Below are 24,047 nucleotides of genomic sequence, written 5' to 3'. Positions count from 1 at the left end.
TTCATCCAAAATAAGCTGATAAAGAGCAAAGCCGATCTGAATAATAGCCCACCATCTAGAGGGTGAAAGCCCAAAAAGTGGATCGAAGGAAATAATCGAGCCATCTTGATCTCTCTGACCTCTGAAATGGTATTAATCTATTTTTTATATCATGATCCTCCTGGGAGATCTTTCAAAATCATCACGAAAAATTTATTCAAAATATGACATCAGCTGATATCAGAAAGACATTATACAAATTCAAAAACAGCCACAAGAATGAATACAGATAAAGTGTACCAAGTATTAGAAGATTTTGTGGTTGTCTCCACAATAACTGTTGTAGATGCAATGTCCTGAACAAGTTAAAATTAAGAAATCTTTCTATTTTTTTCCTCACCTCCACATTGAAGTTCATAATGAACGATGCTCCAACAGTTGTTCCGGTGAATGAAGTAGTCATATAAGTACCGTATGCTGCTTTTGTTCCCGTATTCATAGCGGTTGTATTGAATTCCACAAATACTGGTTTCACACCAGAAGATCCAACTTCTATTCTTATCTTGTCACCTGGCTTATCAACAACCACTGATTGTAAATTGAACACAAACTTCACTGTGTCAGTTGTAGCTGAAATTATATGGGAAGTTTTTTTGCTTTTATAAACAGTCTTTCTCACAAATATTCGTAGAAAATGGGGCTGTCAGTGCTGTAGTTGGATTCCATGCAGAAGGGGAGATAATGTATCCATTTCTTCCTGAATATCCCAATGACCAAGTATAAAGTGGACCAGTTGCAATGGAATAGTGAAGATCACATTGGTACATGATCATTGTAAAAGTGTTTGTGAGAATTTGTTGGGGGAAGCTTTGAGATAGTGGATCTCCTAATCTAAAAAATGAACTTTATTGACTTCACAAGAGGAAAAACTAACTTGTAAACCAATAAATTATTATCCACATGCGTTGGAGATAGTGGCTTAAAGTGAACAGTTTGTACTCCGTTTCTTTGATCACTAAGGATCAAATCGGTTATATACAGTTCTTGGCAATCAATGCAATACATAGTAATAGCAGACTCCAGCATATTTGGGACTACCACGCCTCCCAAAAACTCGGCAGAAGATGAAGACAAAACAAAAAATGAGTATCTATCATAGTGAGAAACCGCGGAATAATCATTGGCGATTGCATGAGATAGTGTCGGAATTCCATAAAAATTGACAAGAGTCAAAGATTTTCCAGTCGATGCTGACATATTTTTGGTGTTCACAAAATGAAGAAGTGTTCCCAAAAAGTTCGAGCTCAAATCTTCTCCATCATAGACATAAACTCTAGATAGAGACATATCGAATATTCTGTCAAGAGTTGCAGTATGAAAAGCCACTCGATTTTTGCTAGATGTGAATTCATAAAAGCTTTCTTTGGTGAAATTCAAGGGTAGTATAGTGCCAGTTGGCTTCTGAATTTTAGTATAACCAGTTACATCGATGTACTGCCATGTAACAAAGAAACTAGCATTATTTGTTTTGGTACTAATCAGTAGGTTGGCCTTGTCAGCAGCAGCGTACATAAGGGATTGAGGTGCTCCCATTCTGAAAATTAATATTTTACATGAATGACAATTTTGGAGTATCCCAAAGTAAGGATAGTTAATTCATGTTCTATCAATCACAAAATTGACAATTTTCTGCCATCAATTGACCGTTAAATCAGGACATACCCGTAAACGGTGGACACTGCATCTCGAATTGAAAGTTGGTCTCCGTCGGCATTTGCATCAGCTTGAGTAACGAACTTCACTACTCTTCCTTTCGGGATTTGAAACTGGAAATTATTTTTAAAGCATGATATTTCGAAATCTAATTCCTACACCCGTTTTGAAAACTCACGTCAACCGAACAAGAATAGCCAGCTGGAAATTTAGCCAAACCTCCTGATGGAAATTTTCCATCACCGGTTACGGGTGAGCTTGGACATGTCAGGTCAACAGCTTCACTTGGAAAAGCAAAGAAAACAGCAAACAAAACAGTGAAAAATAGGTGCATGGTGTCAGTTGAAGTTGGTTAGTCATTCCTTTTATAAGCGATGGTAGGGGTGTCTCCTCGTTTCTATGAGATAAGAAAAAAAATTGTGTCTGATAATCAAAATTGCATATTTTGTAGGCTAAAATCTCCTTTAGAACTTAATCACCCACTCAAAATTTTGTTCGATTTCTGAAAAAAAAATATTGGAAATGCTCTAATGGAAGCTCGACCTATACGTTCACTTTGAGCTTAATGATCTCGGTCGCTTTGAGAAATATAAAAAAATGTTAACTGATAAATTATTCATCATAACATCACCATTATTTTATCAGTTGACACATTATTGATATCTCTCATAGGAAACGAGATAATTGAACTCAAAATACACGCATAGGGTGGGCTCGATTAGTGCTTACGGTATCTTCTCATCTCTCAAAATACACACCATTCTCAACCTCTAATATCTATTCATTCATATATCCCTAACCATGCCAATATCCACTCAAACATCTCTTTCACCGCTTCTTCTGTTCCGAACTGACCTAAATCGCTGCGCATCCTTCTTTCGACGTCTGCGTCGTCCACCGGTCAACACTTATTTCTCTCGGACTGTGGAAAATTTCCAACAAGAAGTGGAGACTTTCTTTTCACAAACAGACGTATTCTGAATTGATTTCCTCCAACATTTTTCATCCGGATTAACAACATGTCGATTACGGAAAGTGATCGGGTAGCGATTAATGAGTTAAGAGAAGCTGTCAAAGATCATGTGAGTTTTTGGAGTCAATACTTTAAAAATTTCAACTTATCCATTTCAACTTTTCCAGCTTACTCCCTACTATGACACGGATTTCAATTTGCTCCGTTGGCTCAAAGGGCACGACTACAAACTGGATATCATTAAGCCGAAACTTATCAACCATCTTTTGTTCCGAAAATCTGACTGGGATTTAGATGGTTTGGCTGAGAAACCACGCGATCACCCAGTACATCATCATTGGAAGGTAACCGGTTTTTTCTATTTAGTTTGTCAAGAAAATGGATGATAAACACTAATGTAATTCAGACTGGTCTTACTGGAGAGTCAGGAATCATTCCAAACACAATTGTGAATATTGAGCAAACGGGATCCAATGACTATTGGGGGATGCTCCAATCATATCCAACTAATGAAGTTTTGAGAGCTAGAGTCCATGATTTGGAAAGTATGCTGAAAGCAGTGATGGATTTGGAGAGAAAAACAAATCAGCAATGCTCAGTGATCTACATAATGGATTTGACTGGAATAAAGTTCGACAAGAAGACTATAACTCTTCTCACCGGAGGACTATCTGCAATTTCCGCCTTTATGGCCGAGCACTATGTGGAATTGATTCATAGCTTCGTTCTAGTCAATGTTCCAGCATTTATTTCTGCTATTTGGACTATTGCAAAACCATTGCTCCCAGAGAGAACTCGCAATAAATGCAACATTTTGGGTGGTGAGTGGAGAGCTGAGGTGTTGAAAATGGCGGAGGGAAGATGTCTTCCATCATATTGGAATGATGAGGAGGATGATGGTCCATTCACTGCACCAGTGGAAAAATGCGTGCCGTTCCCCGAAGAGAATTATTATAAGGGAAAGGTGCCAGCTAACGCCGATCATTTAGCAGTGTCAGCAGGAAAGACAGGGCATGTGGACATTGAAGTCAAAACTGTAAGTTTCAATTTTTTTTAATTCAAGATATTTATTAAAACTCTTGATTCTAATCCCTTAAAAAACTATTCTAAATTGTAACTTATGAAAATACTGAACCATCTAGTAATAATGTCATCAATTGGCAATCAACATCATTTTCAGGGTCAAACTCTTTCCTGGGAAATCCATGCCAACGGTCACTTTGCATTCGCCATTTATGAGCTTCCATTGGTTCCTCTGAATTCTCCAGAAACAGATAATCTTACCAGAGTATACCCATTATTCAGCGTGAGTCTTTACAAGTCTCTATTTATGAGTCTCTATTTTTTTTTAGAAAATCCCTGGTCCCACCATGGTTCCGTGCATTGACAAAATCGAGTGCCCCTCCACTGGTAATTCTGATCTTTTGGGATTTTTGACTCATATTCTCTTTGTTTTCAGCAACCTATCGTCTCTGGTTCGGCAACCAACATGCCTGGTTTCACACACTCAAAATTGATTATGTTGTCAAGGCGGAATAGAAATTCTCTCATTTTTTGTGTGTGATTTTCAGCCATGAAAATGATTTTATCATGATATCATTTAATAAAGTTATTTGAAGGAAAAATCATGAAAAAGAGATTTAAACACCCGTTGATTTTTGGAAAACGGTGAAAAATGCTAAAAAGGAACATTGAAGGCCTGAGCAGCTATAGAGAATGCAAATCGTAGCAAAATGATACAGAAATGTACATAGAAAAAGTTCTTGAGGATTTGAGAAGAGAATGATCATTTATTCTACTGGAGTAACTTCCAAACGCGTTTTTGTGATTCTTGGCTGTTGAGCAACATTAATAACGGCATGCGGAGCTGAAAAAAAAACAAGAGTTACGAATGAGAACAAATATTATAATTTTTTGATTTTGAAAAAAGAAGTATGACTCTTTATGTAAATCTTCAGAACCAACTCTGCTTGGAACATCTCCAAACTCACCACTTGGTAGTTCTGGAAAACTGCTAATCTGATGATAACTTGGAGGTGGTGGGTATGGCGGCGGTGCTGCCAGTCCAGGAAGTCCCTGTAAATTTGCAATTTTGTTTTCAAACCTCCATTAGCAAAATCCTCACCTGAAATTGCCTTGGATCCCTCAACGACATCAGCGGTGCCGCATAAGGTGGAACATAGACAGGATAAAGAGCCGATGAATTGGTGGCCATAACCTCGGCATAATAACTCGGTGGGTTCGGATTGTTATTACTATTATTATTCGAGCGAACGTTATTCCTATTGTTTGAGTTGAGATTGTTGGTACAAGATATTTCGATTCCAGTGTCATTACTTGACATACTTGACACTGGGCCGCCTCTTCGTATTCGATCCCTTCGTTGCTCTTCCCTGCTAAATATTGCAGTATAATTTACGGATAATTGGTTCAGTAATCAAAAATTATCAACCTCAATACTCAGAAAACATGTTCGACTTTTGTGTTTTCATCATGTAGTGACAAACTTCCTTTCCATTATTAGGCTAGTCAAGTTTTTTTGAATGCTTAGTCGTTCAGTGCTTGTTACCAGTTACAGAATGATACGGATTATTCAGATTCGTAGATTTTCATCACAAGCCTGGCGTGGGAAAGTATTTTTGTTACTTTGACTCATGGTTTTCTAGTCAACCCAGTAATCTAAATGTTTGGACCCATAGCTGACTCACCTCATTAGGAAAAACGAACGAAGCACAAGAACTGTCAAGAAAAATAAAGCAAACACGACAAGAGGAGCGATGACGAGAACATGGGACATGTCCATCAGATCATTACCCAAAACACACGTTCCCGAATCTAAGAGATCGAATTGGTGGTGTCTGAAAATTTTTAACGATTCATTATTCAGAAAAATCAGAAGGATGCGGAGATCAGAAAAATGTTCTTGGAAATTTTAAATGAATGACGTCGGATTGTGATTTTCCACGTTCCCATTTGTCATGTTTTCAGAATCAGGAGAGAAAAAAGTCAGAGCAAGTGAAAGTTTGAAAGCAGAAGAAAAGAAATACAAGTGGTGTGTTTTTAAGATGGAGGGAGAAAGGATGTTCAAAACAGGATAAGAATTTCTGTATTTGGATGGGCTAAAAAATTAGAAGCTCTTGAATATGAAAAAAAATTATGCAGGGAAGTAATTGGATAAAACAGACTTCTCATGAGTCAAAATCTAGACTCTGAGAAATGAGAAACAGCACAAATCATGATTCTTGAGAAATGTGCACACGGAAAAGTTTGAGGCTGGTCAGAAAGTCAAAGTATTGGCTTTATATAATGATGTGATAAAAATCAACAAAATAAACATTAGGATCATATAAGCCGATGAGCACTGGGTTCCAACTTGTCAAACTTATTTTTGTGAGAATCAAACCAAAATTGTTTTTTTCCAGTTACATATCTTTAAAACTACTGCGGTCTTCAAACTCGCTTATCTTTTCTGGAACTTCATCGAAAAGTTCTTCGAAATTAGAAGAAGTTATAAATTTATATAGAAGGACAAAGGGAATAATCTTCTAGAAAAACTATACAATTTTTCGAACCGCCTCCAAAACACCTAAACTACAATCCTCCTTGGACCTTGTCATTCCAAAATAAAAACATTTTCGAGACCACTGAATTTGAATTATCTTTTCAGAAGTAACGGGAAAATACAGATGTGGTTAAAACTAATTATTTAAATGTTTGTTTCATGCTACACTCTCCAAAAGTAGAGCTGTAGACTTTCGGAGATTGAGCGACAGAAAACAAGGTAACACCTGTGTAGTCCCAAAGATGGCGACAAATACAGATGGAGTTCGAATAAATTTAGACGATCCAATTTTGAAAACAGAGACAGAGAGAGATTACAATATTATCTATTAAAAGTATATACTATGTTTTAGGTGACTTATAAAGAGAGTAATAGGAATGATGAATAGAATGGTGGATAGGAATTTATATGTCTAATCCTCCTGGATGACGTCTTCTTTTATTCCATTCTTCACCTCTTTTCGCCCGATTTTGTATTCAACTCTGTCCTCAATCCTCATCATAATCACATTTTGACAAAATCATCAGATCAGTGACAAAATGACAATTCAATGAGGTAAGACTTGACAATGGGAAGAAGAGGATTTCGTAACTGGACAAGAAAATATCTAGATACTCAAACGACAAGAATAGAACTCATGTATTTGATTGTGAGCTTGGTTAGGTGTCGGGGCGGAAATGAGGAAGGTAAAAAAGAAAAAAACGAAGAGAAGGAAGGCGAGAAAAATCGACGTTGTCAGGGTAACCTCTTTCCGTTTTCCCATGGCACCAGCCGTTTGTTTTCGCTACTCTCGGGCTCGCCGCTAATCGAATATTGGCTCTTTCTCTCGCCAGATTCTCCATCCGCCTCTTGTCTCATCTGGTGTATTTTGAACATAATTAGCATCGTTGTGTCTTGTTTTTTTTTCAATCTGTGATCCGAAGAAACTAGTTATAACGGGAAGAAACAAAAAAAAATAATATTGGGGAAAGCGAGAGTGAAACCAACCAAATCTAAAACGACGCTTACAGATGGGAAGCCAAAAACAGAAAAAGAGAAGAAACTGAAGGTTGCTGCTGAAAATGTGATGATTGTGTTGAGATATTAAAGCCCCAAAAACACGTTTCAGTTGGGAGCAAAAAGGATATAATAAGATTTCAGAGAAGAAAAACTAGTAACTTTGAAAAATTTTAAAATTTGAAAACTTGAAAGCTGTTTTTATAGCTAAAATTTATGGCAGTTTTGATCTCTAGATAAAATCGAAAAAAGTTTTTTTTTTTGTTGAAGAACTGTGAACGACGAATGATGGAGAGAATTTACTGCTGGCTGAAAAATAAATTGAGAAATATGGCAGAAAAATTCACGATGGTTATCGCGGGCAGAGGGAAAATATGAGAAAGTTGGAAAAACAGAATCGTGAGATTTCAGCAAGATATGTTGCCTGACTACTGTGGAAAGGCCAGAAAAATAATAGGTGGGCCCTATTCTGAATATTCTTAAATCTGTTCTGTATCGTTGCCAGAAACAGTAAGGCGATTGGCAAATTTAACTTGTTTATATTGAATTTGAAATTTTGAATTTTCTTCCAGCCGAAAAAAAATTAAGATTGTAGATTCTCGGAGTTCGAGTAATTCGAAATTTTTTCAGATTTCGAAACAGTTGTTCAAAATAAAATTCAGCATTGCTCACTTTTGGAAAAAGACATTCCAACCCTCGAATCAAAAATATATAATTTGTTCGTAACTTAAAATAAGCGAATCATGATCAAAAGTTCTGAACGTTCATCGTCTGACAATTATAAGATAATGCGATTTTTATAACGATTAAGTGACAATTGCAAATTGGACAGACGAAATTTTCATTTCAAAAAATGTGTTCTATGACAAAAAATTCTATATTCTGTCCACACAAGAAGTTTTCAGTCATTCGTTGTATTGTTAGGCAGACGTGTGAGGTTTTGAGCAATGAATATAACGATGATTTCATAGAAAGAACACAGCGTGATGCTTATTATCTTGCTTCGACTAGGTCTGAATTACATTGAAGTCGTAGAAGCAATTGATTTCACTGGAAATCCGCAGCTCTATCTAATCAAAAGTCAAACTCTGAAAACGTGACTCCGGCTCAAAAATTCTAAAAGCACCTGCAGGTAGAATATAAACCAAAAAATGATCGATTATGATTTCGATTTGATGTTTTTGATTCTTCTATTACTCATATGCCACTAGAACCGAAAATAGCTAGAATTGGAATCTTGATGTAACATTTTTCAGTCTATTTCATCTGATATTGTCAAGACTGGTACAATAAAGTTAGGGAAAAATAAAGAATGAAATACTTACTTGAGAATAGTAGGCTAGTACATTTCATGTTCAAAAAACATCTTCTTACCCCGCAACCTTATCATAAGAGCACTCTTCATACTAATAATATTATCCATTCAAGCATGATTTCAAGCCAAAATATGTATTAGAGCGGAAGAATTTTTTCAGAGATCATATGGTCTTTATATTACACTGAGTTGATAAAAACTACAATTTCAGTGGAGAAAAAAGTCAAGACTTATAAGAAAAGAATAACATAATAAATGGACAGGTGATGTCTCGGAAAAAAACGAGAGCAACACCTGTTTATTTTTCTTCTGGTGATCAACGATAGTGAACCAAATTTAGGTAATATGCTGACGTGCTGGTGTGGTACTAGGAAATGAGAAAGAATATATAAATATGCACAAATTGAGAACCGGAAGAAGAATCGATTGTTTTCAGATATTTGCAGAAGTAGCGAGCGAGTGTCTATGAATGTATTATTTTCGAAAGGAAACGGTGGGTGTGAGAAAGTTGAGAAAACCTATTTTAAATATTCGGAAAAACGAAATGAAAGGGAAAGAAGAAAATGTCAAAAGTTAAAGGAAACATAAATTAGAGCCACCAGACATGATAGGACAGGCGAATGATTAGGTTTTAGCTTACAAAATTAGGTTCAGGGTTTTCAAATATGTTTTTTCTGATAGAACCCACTCTGAAATTCAAAAAGATCCACTTTTTGAATTTTTTTTCAAAATCTTGAGAAATACTCGAACCATTGTTAGACAATGTAGAAACAAAATTATATTTCTTCTAACAGGTTCACCGTGGTAAAAGTGGTGCTGAAAATTGTATTCATTATCTTTCCCCCGTACTTCAGTCATGTGTTAAGTTTTGTGCTGAAAATTATAGTCATGATCTTTCTTCGTACTTCAGTCATTGTTCAATATTCACTGCGTGTTAATTCTGATTGTTTCCTAATAATTTGCAAATGTTATTTTTTACTCATAAGACAAATGAATACAATTATCAAAGTCCTGGATGCCCATAGTCGACTTCCTGCCTGTTACTTCAGCGACGCCTCGGACGGGCGGGCTCGGTCGTTCCAGTCAGTCTGGCGGAACGGCTGAACTTTGGGAGAAAACAAGTAAAAGATATGCCATTTTCTCCTTATAATCTGACTAGGTTTTTGATGTTCCATGTATCTAGACCACAAAATATTTTGTGACCTCTGTGCTGTCCGAATCTCTGTTTCTCTTCAGACCCTCCTCCAAATCATCATTGTGCATTGAAGAGTTGGAGACGCAGAACGAAGAAAAGACAAATATTTTTGGACAGCGAGCAAACAATGACAAAAACCAAGGACATAATACCCTTCTTCATAATAATCAAATTATTAAATCGGAAATTGGAGTTGAATTTCTTTTTCGTTTCAATTCTATTTGTATCTTCATTTCATCCTGGTTTTTTCCTTGTAGCCTTGCAAATTCCAAGTAACCGATCACTATGAGAGGAGGAATTCCCCAATCTAGGTGTTACGAGAGAGTATGGAAAAAAGAGAGGCAATAAAGAAAAAGAGAGACGTGCGAGGAAGAAGATAGGCACTGGATACATTGTTGTTGTTCCTTCAAAGTGTTACCTGTCATTTTTTGTTCCCAATTCACTTGTATAAAACGTTTCTTATAGTGTACCAGCCTGCTGACTGCTGCGCCTCCGGCGCAATTCAATATTTTTTCCACCCCTCACTTTTCGATTTTTCTTTCTCACACTGTAGATATAAAGAAGATTTTTTGTGAAATAAAACATTTCATCTTCTAGAAAATGACTCCAAAAAGCATCCTCATCACTGGTGCCAATCGTGGAATTGGTTTGGGTCTTCTGAAGCATTTCTTGAATGTTCAAGGCATTCAAGTTATCATTGCCACATGCAGGGATCCATCTAACGCTGCTGTTCGTGAATTTTTTGAAAACCAAAAATATATTATTATGTTATTTCAGGAGCTGACAAGTCTCAAAGACTCTCGTCTCCACGTTTTGCCATTGGACATTGACTGTGATGAGTCGATTAGCAAGTTGTACACTGAGGTAAGTCGATTATGTGGTGATGATTCTTGCGATGGCTTGACATGGTTTGAAAGATCATAGAGCACTTTCAAAGTAAACCAGGACCCTTGATTGAGAAAATCGAAACATATTTTAAATCATTGCAACCAAACTTTGTCGGTAGAAATACAACTTAACATATGGAAAGCTGACTAGATTCTAGACTTTCGTATATTAAAAATAAACGAAGTAATTTAAAGTGAATGACAAAAAAATCCTGCTTTCAGGTGGAGAAAATTGTCGGAGACGATGGTCTCACTGTTCTCCTGAACAACGCTGGAATCCTTCTCCCATACGACGTTGAAGGAGAGAAGAACCGTAGAACGATGCTCAAAAACATTGAAACCAACGCTGTTTCCACCGGAATCCTCACGCAGGAATTCCTTCCACTTCTCAAAAAAGCTGCTGAAAAGAACGGTGGAGACGGTTTTTCGATCAACCGATCTGCCATCATCAACATCTCTTCGACAGCTGCATCTGTTGAGAAAATTGATGGAACTTTCAATGGACCACTCGTTGCTTATCGTATGAGCAAATCTGCACTCAATTCTTTCATGAAATCGGCGTCTATCGATTTGGCCAAATATCACATCTTGATTACTTCTTTCTGTCCAGGATGGGTGAAGACTGATATGGGAGGACAGAATGCACTTTATGAGGTAACATTTCAATCTTTGATGACATAGGCTCTATAGATTGCAAGTTGTGAAGTATTCTCACATTTTTTTCAGTTTTATCGAGATTTAAAACGACTAAACATCTTTTGATGATAATTACATCCCGTTTTAACACAAATCCAACAAATAATCGGCACAAATTGGGTGTGGAACCTGCGCCTTTAACATTTCAAAACCCACAATGACTATTCCTAGTTCCTCACATAATATCATCATTTGCAGGTTTCCGACGCCACCAAAGTGCTTGCTGACAACATCCTCACTCTTGGCGACGCCCACCATGGAGCATTCTTGAACAGCGATTTGACAGTCATCCCTAACTAGACACTACTTTTTCTTGTACCTCGATATACAATAAAATGATTCATTCGATGTGTACCTACATAAAGAAATTCACGTCATCTGATAACACAGACATCGCTCCACAGTCGCTGACTTAGTTATCAGTTTGAGTTTATTTTTTTTTCAATGGCAACCCCTTTTTTTCTCCTGCTCCTAGTTTCTGTAAATTTAGCAACTGGAACGGATTTTTCATGTCCGACGAATCCAATACTCAGAGAAAGTGGAACGTTTCCATCTGATGAAAAAACATTGGTAACGTTTCCAAACAACTATAACTGTGAAATCAAGGCAAGGAAAAAAAAACACAGATAGAAGCAGTGTTAAGAAATTGAGTAACATTTCAGTTCCAAATTGAAGATGGATTTGTTTTTCGACTGACAATAGTTGCAAATGTGTCAGTGGGATCTGGAGATTCATTGACTGTTACAGATGCTCTGGGAAAACAGACGACGTGAGTAAAGGATTCTGTTAGAATTTTTTTATTCAAGAAAACGTTCTGAAATTTCACAAAGACAATAGAGTTATAAAAAAAGAAGATTGTGACCGAAAAATGTATACTGGGGGATATTTAAGAAAAATGTCACCTGCGTGTTTGCAGTCTCAAAAGGGAACAGCAACACCTTGTAACTCCAAAATTTCGATGAATATTCCATAATATGTTAAGAATAGCTTATCTGGACACTTCTGAAAATTTTTGATTCCGCTCGCAAGTTTCAGCTGACTTATACCAGTTTCGGTACCGAAAAGATTTTTTTTTTCAGTGCAAAAAAACCTTTCCAAAGACGATTTTCTAAACTTCTAGGACTTACCAAAGCATGGAATTTGTTGTGTCATATTTTTAGAATAGGATGAAATTTCATATTTCAGACATTTTCTCAAACTTTTTACATTTTCTCAAACATTTTTATTTTCGCATTTTTCCTGGCAAATAATTTGCAGGGCACGCTCTCCCACAGAACAATTCCGAACTGCAAATTAATTTTTGATCTACAGAAAAAAAAGTTTGGCGCGATCACAATTGCAGGTCTAAAACCATAATTTCAGAATTTTTTATCTGATTTTGGAGTTCCAAGATGTTTCAAATAATTTTTAAAAAATTAATTAGTGGTTATAGATTCATGTATGGTCGTTTTCCGGAAGAAAAAATGTCAAAAATGGTCATTTTGAAAGTTTTTTACAGAAAAAATGTATCTCCTCTTTCAGTTTCTGACATTTCTAGGAGTTCTATAGCTCAAAAAACCAGCAATTATTTTTTCAACATTTTCTATGGATGAATTTTTAATTCGTCTGATAAAACTTTTTTTATAATCGAAAAACAACGCAAAAATGCTATTTTGTGCAACTTCATGAGGTTTTTGAATTATAAAAAAAGTTTTATCAGACAAATTAAAAATTCATTCATAGAAAATGTAGAAAAAATAATTGCGTTTTTTTTTGAGCTATAGGACTCCTAGAAATGTCAAAAACTGAAAGAGGAGATAGATTTTTTCTGTAAAAAACTTTCAAAATGACCATTTTTGACATTTTTCTCTTCCGGAAAACGACCATACATGAATCTATAACCACTAATCAATTTTTTAAAAATTATTTGAAACATCTTGGAACTCCACAAAATCAGATAAAAAATTCTGAAATTATGGTTTTAGACCTGCAATTGTGATCGCGCCAAACTTTTTTTCTGTAGATCAAAAATTAATTTGAAGTTCGGAATTGTTCTGTGGGAGAGCGTGCAGGGTAGAAAAACTTTGGGGTCGTTGGGGTACAAGCAGTTTAGGTGTACGACATCCTGAATTCGAGGGTGCAAAATACCTGAAAAATCCGGATTTTTAACCCTCGAATTGTTTATTTTGAACCCCTAAATCGTATTGTATTCCTTTGTACCCCCGAATTGTTATAGCCTCCGAATTATGTGTCATTTTTTTGCCATAGGAGATTTATCTGTACTCTTCACAAAAAAAAACGGTTATTGGTAACGAAGCTCATAAAACTCAGCTAAACTAACGAGCGGGTGCTAAAATTTTCGTAGCTGTCTAGACTATTCTTATCCTTTAAAAAATTTCATGGGGTTTTGACGTTCCCTTGTCAGTGCAAAACATCGTAAATTTCAAACTGACTATGACTCTGCAAACAACAATTAATAATTATAAATTTATATAATTTCAGATACACTGATGATGCTTCTCTGTTTGTCGCTGCTCCCAAAACAGCAAGTGTTAAAATTAGCACGACATCTGGAAACTCCCAGTTCTGGTTCAGATATACTTCCGAATATGGTAAGGCTATCAGCTAGTGATCAGGTTCGAAATTATTATTCTACAAGTTTCAGTAGCTCTTAATGAGCAGACTAAATATCCAACTGGGTCTCGAATGGATCTTCGCTTCTTGCCTTTGAACAAAATCTACACGTTTATATCGCCTTATAACGATCAAGTGGTGCTGAACACCGCAACTATAGACAATATAAATTTGGTGGATGTCAGTTTGAGGTACATTTATGTCTATGATGGTCCAGATGTAAAGTCTCCATTTGTTGGAAATCTATATGACTATGTGACGTCTACGAAACTGTCGAGGTCCAGTGGAAACGCCACAACTTTGATAAACTATTATGGACAACATACATTTTCTCATGCATTGGCCAACGACTATAAATGTAAGTCCGCTTGTGAGTTGAGAAGAGAAAACAGGAGTTTCAGCAATCACACCATATGATACATATACATTTGTGGTTTATACAACTTACGTCACTATCCCCAAAAATTTCATGGATGGAGTTTCAAATGCTTACACTTTTTATTGCATCAGAAGTGACACTTCGTTTTTGACTGATTTAAATTTTGGAAGCAATTCATTCAAAGCTGATGTTCGTCCATTAACACCATCGGATACAAACAATGTTTTACTGTCTTATTTGTGAGTTTGAAAGACAAAGGATTTATTGAAACTGATAATTCCAGATCAACTGATCCTGTTAACCTGTGCATGCCTCAAATCATTCCCGGACGTATATTCACAATGGTTACGCTTGGTCCAGAACTCTCAATTTCACTTTCTACAACTGCTGATAACTGGTTAACTGTTTACAATGGACGTTTAGGATATATCTTCTCGGCTTCTCTGTGGTCTCCGGGAGCTCTTCCTGCGTACAACTACACTTTCGGTATGCTGTTAATCCTTTTTCTAATCAGCGAGCACAACTGGTAAATGATTCCAGAATCTACTCAACTCATGACATTTACATTCAATTTCCCATCTGTCATTATTCACCAAGCTGGTGAAGTCATAAACGTCAAAGTTGGGACTCCCGGATCTCAACCAGCAAGTGTGACATTCACTCACACAGTTACTAATCCTGGAACACGAGTAGCCAATGGAACTTATCTAACAGCGAGTTACATTGGAAACGAACCATCATCTTCATCGATTATTAGCTTCCAAATGAAAAGAGCTGATGGAACGGGACCAACAAATGCTCCGATGACAACTGCTACTCACATCGAAACCACAACCAAAATTAGTAACAGTTATAGCCTGGTTATTGTATTTATTTTAATCGTTTTGAATCTTTTGTAGTATAAATTTGCTGTTTTCAGAATCAAATTAACTAGTTTTGAAGATAAAAAACCATTATATAAATTGTTTTTGTTTGGGATTTCAGTATGCCTTTAAATCAACTATGGCGCGAGTATTTCGACATCTGTTAAGGTTCTATAAAACTTCTGGAACCTTCTAGGACTTTACAAATTGGTCTAAGCATGCAATCCTTGTTAGAATTTTTCACTAGTTAGCTGTTCGCAACTCGGGCGTCGGTAGGTCAGATTTCGGATAAAAACGCTACTGAAGCCGATCAATCTCCGACAAACTTATGAGATGGTTCCGACCTAGTAATATTTGAATTTACAAATTTTAACCAAAATCTGACCATGGGCATCTATACTGCCATTCTTGAGAAATTTCCAACCAGAACCTGGTCAATATCCGTACAAAAGCTGAACCCCCTCAACTTCTCACCAGACTCTGAGCAACAAGATCGTTGACACTTGTATTGCTGTTGTTATGGCGTTTTCACAAAACACATAAATGAATTCGATACTTTTTTTTATTGCAAGCGGTGTTTTATTCTTCATAGCTGAACCTTGAAACATGAAAATTTGAACATCTCTGCATCAGAGAAACCGCTTATATTTATTACCAGGCCCTGTGGAAAGGTCTGCGAAAAATAAACTAACAAAAATTTGTTCTGATAGAAAACTGTTATAATGAATTATCAAAATAATGTTTTCGCATGAAACTCAATTTTTGGTTTCCTTTCAGTATTCAATATTATGGATTTCAAGCAAGAGATAAAATGAATCATAGGAGATTCGAGAATTGTCGGTCTAGCATTCCGCACAAAAAATAATATTTTTTCTAATGCATTATTGATGAATCATTTTTTCACTCAAATTTCATTCTCATGGGGAAAATAAACAAATGGATGGTAGGCGGACGGTGACAGTCTTTGAAACTAAATATTTTATTGGAAATGCTCTCTGTTTGAAAGCTATAAAAATGATAAGATTTATAAACCCTTGCGTTGCTTTTTCCAGGATTCTTTTTTTTTTTTTTTGAATTTTTGTTCCTCTCAGACACTCCAAATATATTTTATGAACAGTTGAGTTTTCCCTCGTTTCTTATCAACCCCACTATGATTTTTGTAGCGATTTCTTGATGTCATCTCTGTACAAATAAACTTTTTAAGGACAGATGGTCTACATATGTCATTTAAATGTTTCAAAGTTCTTTGTAACTTTTTATTTTTTTTTTAATTTCAGACTTTCTTCAAGATGATTGCACTTTTTGTGTTGCTGGTTATTGCTATTCGGACAACACATGCTGTGGTTTTTAGTACGTTCAAAAACATACATATTTGCAAATAGTAAGGAAATATTTGCACTTCAAATGACATTTTGGTTATCAATTGAAATGACATCACATTTGTTATATTGATGCCCATACAGTACCCAATTATTTTCAGCATGTCCCATAAATCCTATAACGACTTCCATTCTTGGAGGATCTATTCCGTTGGGAGCCACTAATCTGACTCTCATTCCAGCAAACACCAATTGCACATTTACGGTAGTTTCAAAACTTTTAAACTGAATTAATACATTTTGTTTGTTAGTTTGACATTCCAAATGGATACGCTCTACTACTCCAACTTTCCGTTGACTTCAAATCAGATAACGATTCAATTTCCGTGATAGATAACACACAAAAAATCAGAGAGTGAGTTCATAAAATCGACTACAGAAATCAATTCATGATAGCACTTTCAGACTTCGCCACAGTGATAAAGTTTTGAATGCTCCTGTTTGGTTAGCCGCTGGACAAGCGCAGATTCAAGTGATTAGTGTATCTGGGAACAGCGAATTCTTTGCCACTTATAATTACAAGTTTCGTAAGTTTTCAGATGTCTTGTTTTGATTCGGTCAATCCAATTTTCAGTGAATAATTATACCCAAGTCAAGAAATCTACTGGAAACTATTTTCCACTCTCTCTACTTTCCAATAAGAATTACTTTACATTTTTCACTGCTCCAGGTGAAAAGGTAAATGAAATTTGAAAGAGAGTTCTAATTTGAGAAAGACAATTTTTCTAGGTTGTGGCTACTGTTGGGAAGAAAACCAGTGGTCAGATTGATGGGGCGCTTTCCCAGATTTTTGTATATGATGGAGATGATATCAGCACTTCAAAAATGGTTGGTACCCTCGAGGACTTTGGATCATCTACTATCATGACCTCGTCGAACAATTCTCTTACACTGGTGAACTTCTACGGCACTAAATCGCCATCTTATGTCATTGGAAACGATGCTTCTACACTCGATGGTTTCTTTAAGTACTCTGTGATTATGACTACCAGTGGAACAGGAATCAGTGGAACACTTGGAGATCTAACTGGACTTGTTGGTGGATACACATTTATCTGCACTGATTGCAATCGATTCTACATTACGAAGTTCGATTTCGATGGATTGGTTATTATTGACAGTGCCTACACAAAGTTCCAGGGACAAACACCAACCCATCAAATGGAAAAATTGATCACTTATAGGTTAGGAAGAAGCTTTGGTCTGCTCATATCCAATTTGTACTTACAGCCCAGCAACATACATGCCTGAACAAATGCCACAACTCATCCCATCTGGAATCTTCACATTGAGCGTTCACCTTTCAAAAATCATTTTCAACATTAACACTGTCAATGATGAATTTGCTTGGAAGTCACCTTACCATGGAAGAAAGGGATACATTTTCTCCACAAACCTCTGGAATCCAGCCGTGATTCCAAACAATTTCAACTACGAATTCCGCAATGACTCTCAACTCTACACCTATTCAGTGAATGCCGAAAATATGAGTTTTGGATTAAGAGATGATAAAATGACTCTCCAAATTGGAACAGGATCTGAGGAGCCCGTTGTTGACAATCAGTAAATTAAAAATCAATTTATAGTTTCTTCGATACAAGAGTTTTCAGATGCTCCCGTGATCAGACCTCAACTGAAAATGTGTCCGCAGTTGGGACCTATTTGAAAATTGGATTGAATGGATCCGCGAACGACGATATCAGATTATCATTTGAGATGAACATGTATTCATCAGCTGCATCTCTGGGAATATTGTCATCAATGATTTTAACACTGTTCAACTTTTTCTAAACTTTCTATATTTGTTAAAACCATTTTCTTTGGTTCTTGCCGTTTTTCTTACGATTTTCATAATTAAGTAAAGTTTATTTTTAATAAACGAATTTTGAAACTCTAGTTTCCAATTTTTGACAATGGCTCAAATACAACTCTGTAATCTTTGTATACATAACATTTCCAATTAAAACATAAACGTTTCAATGTTTGGTTTTTTATCTCAACTTCACATTGCCATATCAGACTTTATGATATCAGAGTGTGGTTTTCATCCCATGTTTATGCAGTTCTGTTTATTATCTCTATTAAACCATTTTCCATTGACAACTTGTGGAACTTGTGGTGCAATGTTACTCGTTGAAATTCTGACTCAGAGAATCCACAAAAAGAGAATCACCTGAACTTTTGAGCTTGTCCTTATCACTTCCCTCTTGCCGCTTCTCGTTCTCTCTGTCGCCCACTTTTTTCATGTTTCTTATATAAATAGTCTGTAGACAGAATACATGAACAGTCACTTATCATCTTGTGGTTTCTAAAATAAATTTTCCATTTTTCTGTGCCATTTTTTGAAGTTTTTCGAGCCTCATTTCAGATATAAAAATGCTCAAACTTGCAACGCTATTTTTGTTAGCTGGATCAGCTTTGGCTGCATGTGAGTTTTTAAAATCTTAATATCTAGTTCAGTCTAATTCATAGTATCCGCATGAACTTTAAAAGTGAGACAGTGATTTTGATAGTGTAAAGAAATCTTTATCATGGGACTCGAAAATTGCAACAATTCATTTTTTGCGAACATTGAAATCATAATTTTCAGTTTGCCCTACTCAAATAATCACATCTATAACTCTCGGCGGAAACTTACCAAATGGAGTTGCCAACATCACTGCTGTTCCACAAGGAACCAATTGCACATTTACTGTAATTTGAAAAAAACAATTATAATCGGCCAAGACTTCTGAATTTTCAGTTCAACATTCCAAACAACTACAACATCCTCTTGAAATTTTCCGCACAATCGAGTTCGAAAAACGATGTAGTGACGGTCTATGACCACAATAACTACCCTGTGTACACTCTAAAAATGTCGACAACTCCGTTTTATGACATTCCACTCTGGCTGCCAGCAAAATATGCAGCTGTTCGAGTTGAAGCAGCAAGTGGAGACATGAAATTCATGCTTAGCTACCTGTATCAATCGCGTGAGTATAATCCAAACAAGGTAATTTCAATACTTTCAAGTTTCCAGTTGCTAACTACCAACAAATTAACAGAAAGACGGGAGAGTACTTCTCATTGACTGATCTTGTTAATAGCAACTATGTGACTATCACGTCATCATCCGTCAATGAGAAGGTTTGTTGAGGTTTGACGTTCGATTGATACTAAACTTTCAAATTTTCTAGGTCATTGTTTCCCCAGCTTCCAGAGCTGGTTCTGATCCAGACGTATCTCTGAGCCAAATGTACGTTTACGACGGAGACAATATCAACACAGCAAACGTGATGGGGCCACTTTCCGACTTCACGAATATCCGAATTTCGACAGGACAAAGTGTGTCTATTGTTAAATTTTCTGGCTTGACCACCAGATCCTACGCTCTCGGAAACGATGCCTCTACACTTAATGGATTCGGAAAGTACACAGTTCTCCTCACATCTAAGGGAACTTCTATTAAAGGAAACATGACTGATCTCTCTGGTTCTGTAAACGGAGCTGCTTACACATGGATCTGTACGGATTGCTCCACATTTTATTGGACAAAATTAAGATTCGATAGATTTTCAACTTTTTCCAATAAAGCATACGTCAGTTTCCAAGGACAGACTCCAACTCATAAACGAGAAAAGCTGATTAGATATGAGTATGTTTTGTTAGATTATTTGAACTCGGCTGTCGGCGCCAAACCTTAGCCACACCTCCCACAAGTCCAGCACGAGCTTCCGAGCACATCGGTGATGTTTGACTAAGTATGGGTACCCACAGCCGAGTAGTTCCGAACTGTCAAACTTTAAAAATAGAAAATTGAGGATGGTTTTCAGCGCAATGACAGTCACTGATTCATACTTCCCCCAAATGATGCCATCTAATGTTTTAACCCTTAATTTGTATTTGGGAAGAACAGAGTTCTACTTTAACAATATCAATGATGATTCTTCATGGAGAAAGCCTTACATTGGTCGTAAGGGATACATCTTTGCACCAAATCTTTGGACAAGTGCTGCCAATAACTTCAACTACGAATTCCGTGATGATTCGCAATTGTATAATTTCACTATAAACTTTATCAAGACATCTTTCCCAGCTAGTACCGATAAGATGACATTGAAAATTGGTTCAGAAACGGGAACTCCAGCAGTGAACAACACGTTAGTTAACTAATAATTCACGACAGTCAAACCCATCTGACGAATTCTTATAGATATCCACGAGATCTGTCTTCCAGTCAAAAAGTGATGTCAAATGGTAACTACATGCAGGTTGGACTTTCTGCATCAGCGGCTTCTGATGTTCGTTTGTCATTTGAAATGCAAAAAGGCAACCCAGCTAGCGCCGTTGGAATTCTCACCGCTTTTGCTCTCTCGATTTTCTATGCAAATGGAAAAAATGTTTTATTCCAATATTGATATTTTACCAATCCAAAAGTTCTTGATTATGTGTCACTTGTTTTCATAATTACAGAAAATTTTTCTAATAAATTGATTGAAAAATGAATACAGTTTTATGTCATTTGAGGAATACGTTTGGGTGGAAGAAACACATTTCTTTCCCTATTTATTCGGGGGGAAATTGCCGGAAAATTGTCGGAAAGCAGTAAAAACTGAGGAAGAAATCCGGAAAAATATATTTTTCCCGGCTATGGTAGTTTTCGTTCTGGGACCTGTGGCCTCGACAATCTGCGTTTTTTCCACAGCTGTGATTTTTACAGATTGATCAATGGCAACTACCGTTAATCAGGAAATGTCGGATAATACGATTCGGATTCCGAGGAAACGTATTTATTCTGGATTCTGCGAAAGTTTTTTAATCCTGATCAGCGGTGCCTCTACTCCATCAAAAAATGCGCTGGAAAAATATTTATTAGAGTCTTTTCTGGTAACTTTTGTATGATGCGAATGACAAAATTATGATGCGAATGACTAAAGTTTCATTGCGAAGCGTTAACAAAACATCATCCCTGTGAACTTTTCCACAGAGAAATCTTACAAAATTAGTACTGGCCAATCTGTGACTTGGAATGTTATATCTATGATTGGTTCTGTGACTGTGTAGCTCAAAAATTTTTACAATAAATTTTATGTTCAATGAGAAACGATCATCGCATGTATGATATGATCAATTTGGCAGCCACAAGTCCAGAAGCAGTGTGAAACAGTTTCAAGGCCTTGCTCCTTCATGTTGACTCATGTACTAAACACATAATCGTCTTTTGAACTATTGAATTTCCGTGTTCCCTTATCACATACTTGATACCTTTTTTTCCATGACTTTCCCTCATTCTTTTTAAACTATGCATACACAACACCTTTAAACACTTACAATTTTTTCAGTTTAAAAACTAAGTCACACACTTTTTTTTTCAGTCTCCTATCATGCCTAAATTAATAGCGATCGTCTTTATACTCTGTTACCTTTATTCAGCGTCTGGTTTCAGTGAGTTCCTTCGTTTTTCGCAATAAAATATTTTCAACTCAACTTTCAGTATGTCCCAATCAACCTATAACATATATGTCGGTAGGAGGAAATTTACCAGCTGGAGCCACAAATATAACTCTTATCCCAAAAGGAACCAACTGCACATTCACGGTTTTTCTTCAAGTTTTGAACTTTGGGAGTAACTTTGATTTTCAGTTTGATATTCCTAGCAATTATGCCCTTCAATTGAAGTTTTCGGTAGATTTTCAATCTGTTGATGATTCTGTTCAACTAATCGATAATAGGGAAGCATCCAGAAGGTTTGATTCTTCTAGAAATGCTCTTTTTTAACTTTTTTATTCGTTTTTAGTCTTCTACACACTGGAGAAGTTGTTTACGATGCTCCAGTTTGGCTCTCACCAACATCTGCTAAAGTTATTGTTATTGGAAATTCAGGAAACTCCAGATTCATGATGAGCTACTTGTACCAGTCACTTAAGTCATGTTATTCTGTATTTTATTGAAAGACAATAGACTTTTCAGTCAACGATTTCAAGCAAGTGACTAAACGAACTGGAGAGCATTTTCCACTGGTCGACTTTGGCAGCAAAACGTATTATACTATAACAGCTTCCTCTGATAATGAAAAGGTTATGCATCTCTTTAAAAACTTTCAATTTTTCGATTTAGGTCGTTCTAAGTCCTGCTCTCCGAGCCGGAGTGAAAGTGGATATTCGTTTACAAGAATACTACGTTTACGATGGAGATAACATTAATACTGCAAATATGATTGGGGCTTTGTCAGATTTCTACGGCAAAATTGTTACTTCTTCTGGAAGAAATATAACTATTGTCAACTTCTACGGAACAGTTTCCGCATCATATGTTCTTGGAAACGATGCTTCAACATTGAATGGATACAGCAACTATTTAGTCGGGATCACAACTTTGGGATCTTCATTGAACGGGAGATTAATAGATTTTACTGAAAGCACTGGCATAGCTTATACTATGATTTGCATTGACTGCTCCACATTTTATTGGACCAAATTGCAATTTGACAGTCTCTGGACAATTTCAAACAAAGGATACATCACTTTTCAAGGACAAACTCCTACTCATAAAAGAGAGAAATTGATTCAATATGAGTAAGTGTAAACATCTGTAAGTAACTTTGAAACCGAACCTTTCAGCGCATTCACAAAGGATAGCCTTCCACAAATGATTCCCACTAACGTCTTAACCATTAATGTGAAGATGTCAGCCATCGAATATAACTGCAACACGATTAACGATGATTCTTCATGGAGAAAGCCTTACATTGGGCGTAAGGGATACATCTTTGCCCCAAATCTTTGGACACCTTTTATCAACAATTTCAACTACGAATTCCGTGATGATTCGCAATTGTATAACTTCACGGTGAACTTTATCAAGGCATCTTTTGCAGCTAATAGCGATCAAATGACATTGGAAATTGGATCAGGAACGGGAAATCCAGCATTGAACAACACGTTAGTTCGAAAATCCATAAAAGTGAATCGCATCTATTCTTATAGATATCCCCGTGATCGGTCTTCAGGAACCGTAATGTCAAATGGAAACTACATGCAAGTTGGACTTTCTGCATCAGTTGCGACTGATGTTCGTTTGTCATTTGAAATGCAAAAACCCAATCTGGGTAGTGCGATTGGGATCCTTTCACTTTGTGCTTGGATCCTGATTTATTACCTCTGAACATCTCCGTTTTTGTAATTGTCTTTATGTCAATATTACAGTCTCCGTCTATCATAAAATTGTTAATTTTGTGTCACAGCAGATACTCAGTGCTCACGATTCCCAATCTTGTTTGTGGAACAGTCAGATAATAAATGAGTTTTTAAAAACTTTTGTTTTGCGGAGATTATCTTTTCTTCGACAATTAGTTTTTTCGACCTCAAAGGGGGACTCCGACCAAAGTTTTTTATTGCATTCAAATGTTTGAAAAGTTATGTACTTTCCTAATATTATTGCGAGCAAAATTTTTTTAATCCGGAGACATCCTCGTTTTGTATTCTTGTATTATATTGTTCAAAAACTATACAATTT

The 24,047-nt window shown here is 36.3% G+C and overlaps 7 protein-coding genes across 7 annotated transcripts; 5 read left to right on the top strand and 2 right to left on the bottom strand.

The window, feature by feature from the left end:
- Positions 1-230: 230 nt before the first annotated feature.
- Positions 231-2,026, bottom strand: CBG11490 (the record flags this gene model as incomplete). Its single annotated transcript, XM_045236453.1, has 6 exons — positions 231-335; positions 380-609; positions 659-870; positions 914-1,573; positions 1,702-1,805; positions 1,871-2,026. 6 exons carry the CDS (start codon positions 2,024-2,026, stop codon positions 231-233), a joined length of 1,467 nt encoding a protein of 488 aa, XP_045094511.1.
- A 685-nt stretch (positions 2,027-2,711) lies between these two features.
- Positions 2,712-4,204, top strand: CBG11491 (the record flags this gene model as incomplete). Its single annotated transcript, XM_002635201.1, has 6 exons — positions 2,712-2,774; positions 2,833-3,009; positions 3,072-3,701; positions 3,846-3,971; positions 4,018-4,075; positions 4,125-4,204. The coding sequence occupies 6 exons, from the start codon at positions 2,712-2,714 to the stop codon at positions 4,202-4,204; spliced, it is 1,134 nt and encodes a 377-aa protein (XP_002635247.1).
- Positions 4,205-4,455: 251 nt separating this feature from the next.
- Positions 4,456-5,468, bottom strand: CBG11492 (the record flags this gene model as incomplete). The annotated part of the gene is made up of 4 exons (XM_002635202.2): positions 4,456-4,532; positions 4,657-4,741; positions 4,791-5,061; positions 5,374-5,468. The coding sequence occupies 4 exons, from the start codon at positions 5,466-5,468 to the stop codon at positions 4,456-4,458; spliced, it is 528 nt and encodes a 175-aa protein (XP_002635248.2).
- A 4,865-nt stretch (positions 5,469-10,333) lies between these two features.
- Positions 10,334-11,616, top strand: CBG11493 (the record flags this gene model as incomplete). Its single annotated transcript, XM_002635203.1, has 4 exons — positions 10,334-10,462; positions 10,511-10,597; positions 10,843-11,274; positions 11,515-11,616. 4 exons carry the CDS (start codon positions 10,334-10,336, stop codon positions 11,614-11,616), a joined length of 750 nt encoding a protein of 249 aa, XP_002635249.1.
- A 144-nt stretch (positions 11,617-11,760) lies between these two features.
- On the top strand, positions 11,761-15,207 carry CBG11494 (the record flags this gene model as incomplete). The annotated part of the gene is made up of 7 exons (XM_045236452.1): positions 11,761-11,922; positions 11,979-12,085; positions 13,798-13,907; positions 13,961-14,287; positions 14,331-14,547; positions 14,592-14,794; positions 14,849-15,207. The coding sequence occupies 7 exons, from the start codon at positions 11,761-11,763 to the stop codon at positions 15,205-15,207; spliced, it is 1,485 nt and encodes a 494-aa protein (XP_045094510.1).
- A 1,440-nt stretch (positions 15,208-16,647) lies between these two features.
- On the top strand, positions 16,648-20,914 carry CBG11495 (the record flags this gene model as incomplete). The annotated part of the gene is made up of 7 exons (XM_002635205.1): positions 16,648-16,755; positions 16,802-16,905; positions 16,956-17,077; positions 17,125-17,228; positions 17,280-17,734; positions 17,781-18,113; positions 20,746-20,914. Coding segments are annotated over 7 exons (1,395 nt in total), but the record flags the coding sequence as incomplete, so codon positions are not given.
- CBG11496 lies at positions 19,408-23,696 on the top strand (the record flags this gene model as incomplete). Its single annotated transcript, XM_002635206.1, has 9 exons — positions 19,408-19,545; positions 19,566-19,679; positions 19,730-20,187; positions 20,366-20,692; positions 22,330-22,393; positions 22,517-22,609; positions 22,650-23,107; positions 23,153-23,473; positions 23,519-23,696. 9 exons carry the CDS (start codon positions 19,408-19,410, stop codon positions 23,694-23,696), a joined length of 2,151 nt encoding a protein of 716 aa, XP_002635252.1.
- Between the last annotated feature and the right edge of the window lie 351 nt (positions 23,697-24,047).

The sequence above is a fragment of the Caenorhabditis briggsae genome (genome assembly GCF_000004555.2).
Source record: "Caenorhabditis briggsae complete genome, chrV, whole genome shotgun sequence".
Classification (NCBI taxonomy): domain Eukaryota; kingdom Metazoa; phylum Nematoda; class Chromadorea; order Rhabditida; family Rhabditidae; genus Caenorhabditis; species Caenorhabditis briggsae.
Note: the sequence above shows the minus strand (reverse complement) of the source record. Positions and strands in the feature narration are given on the sequence as shown.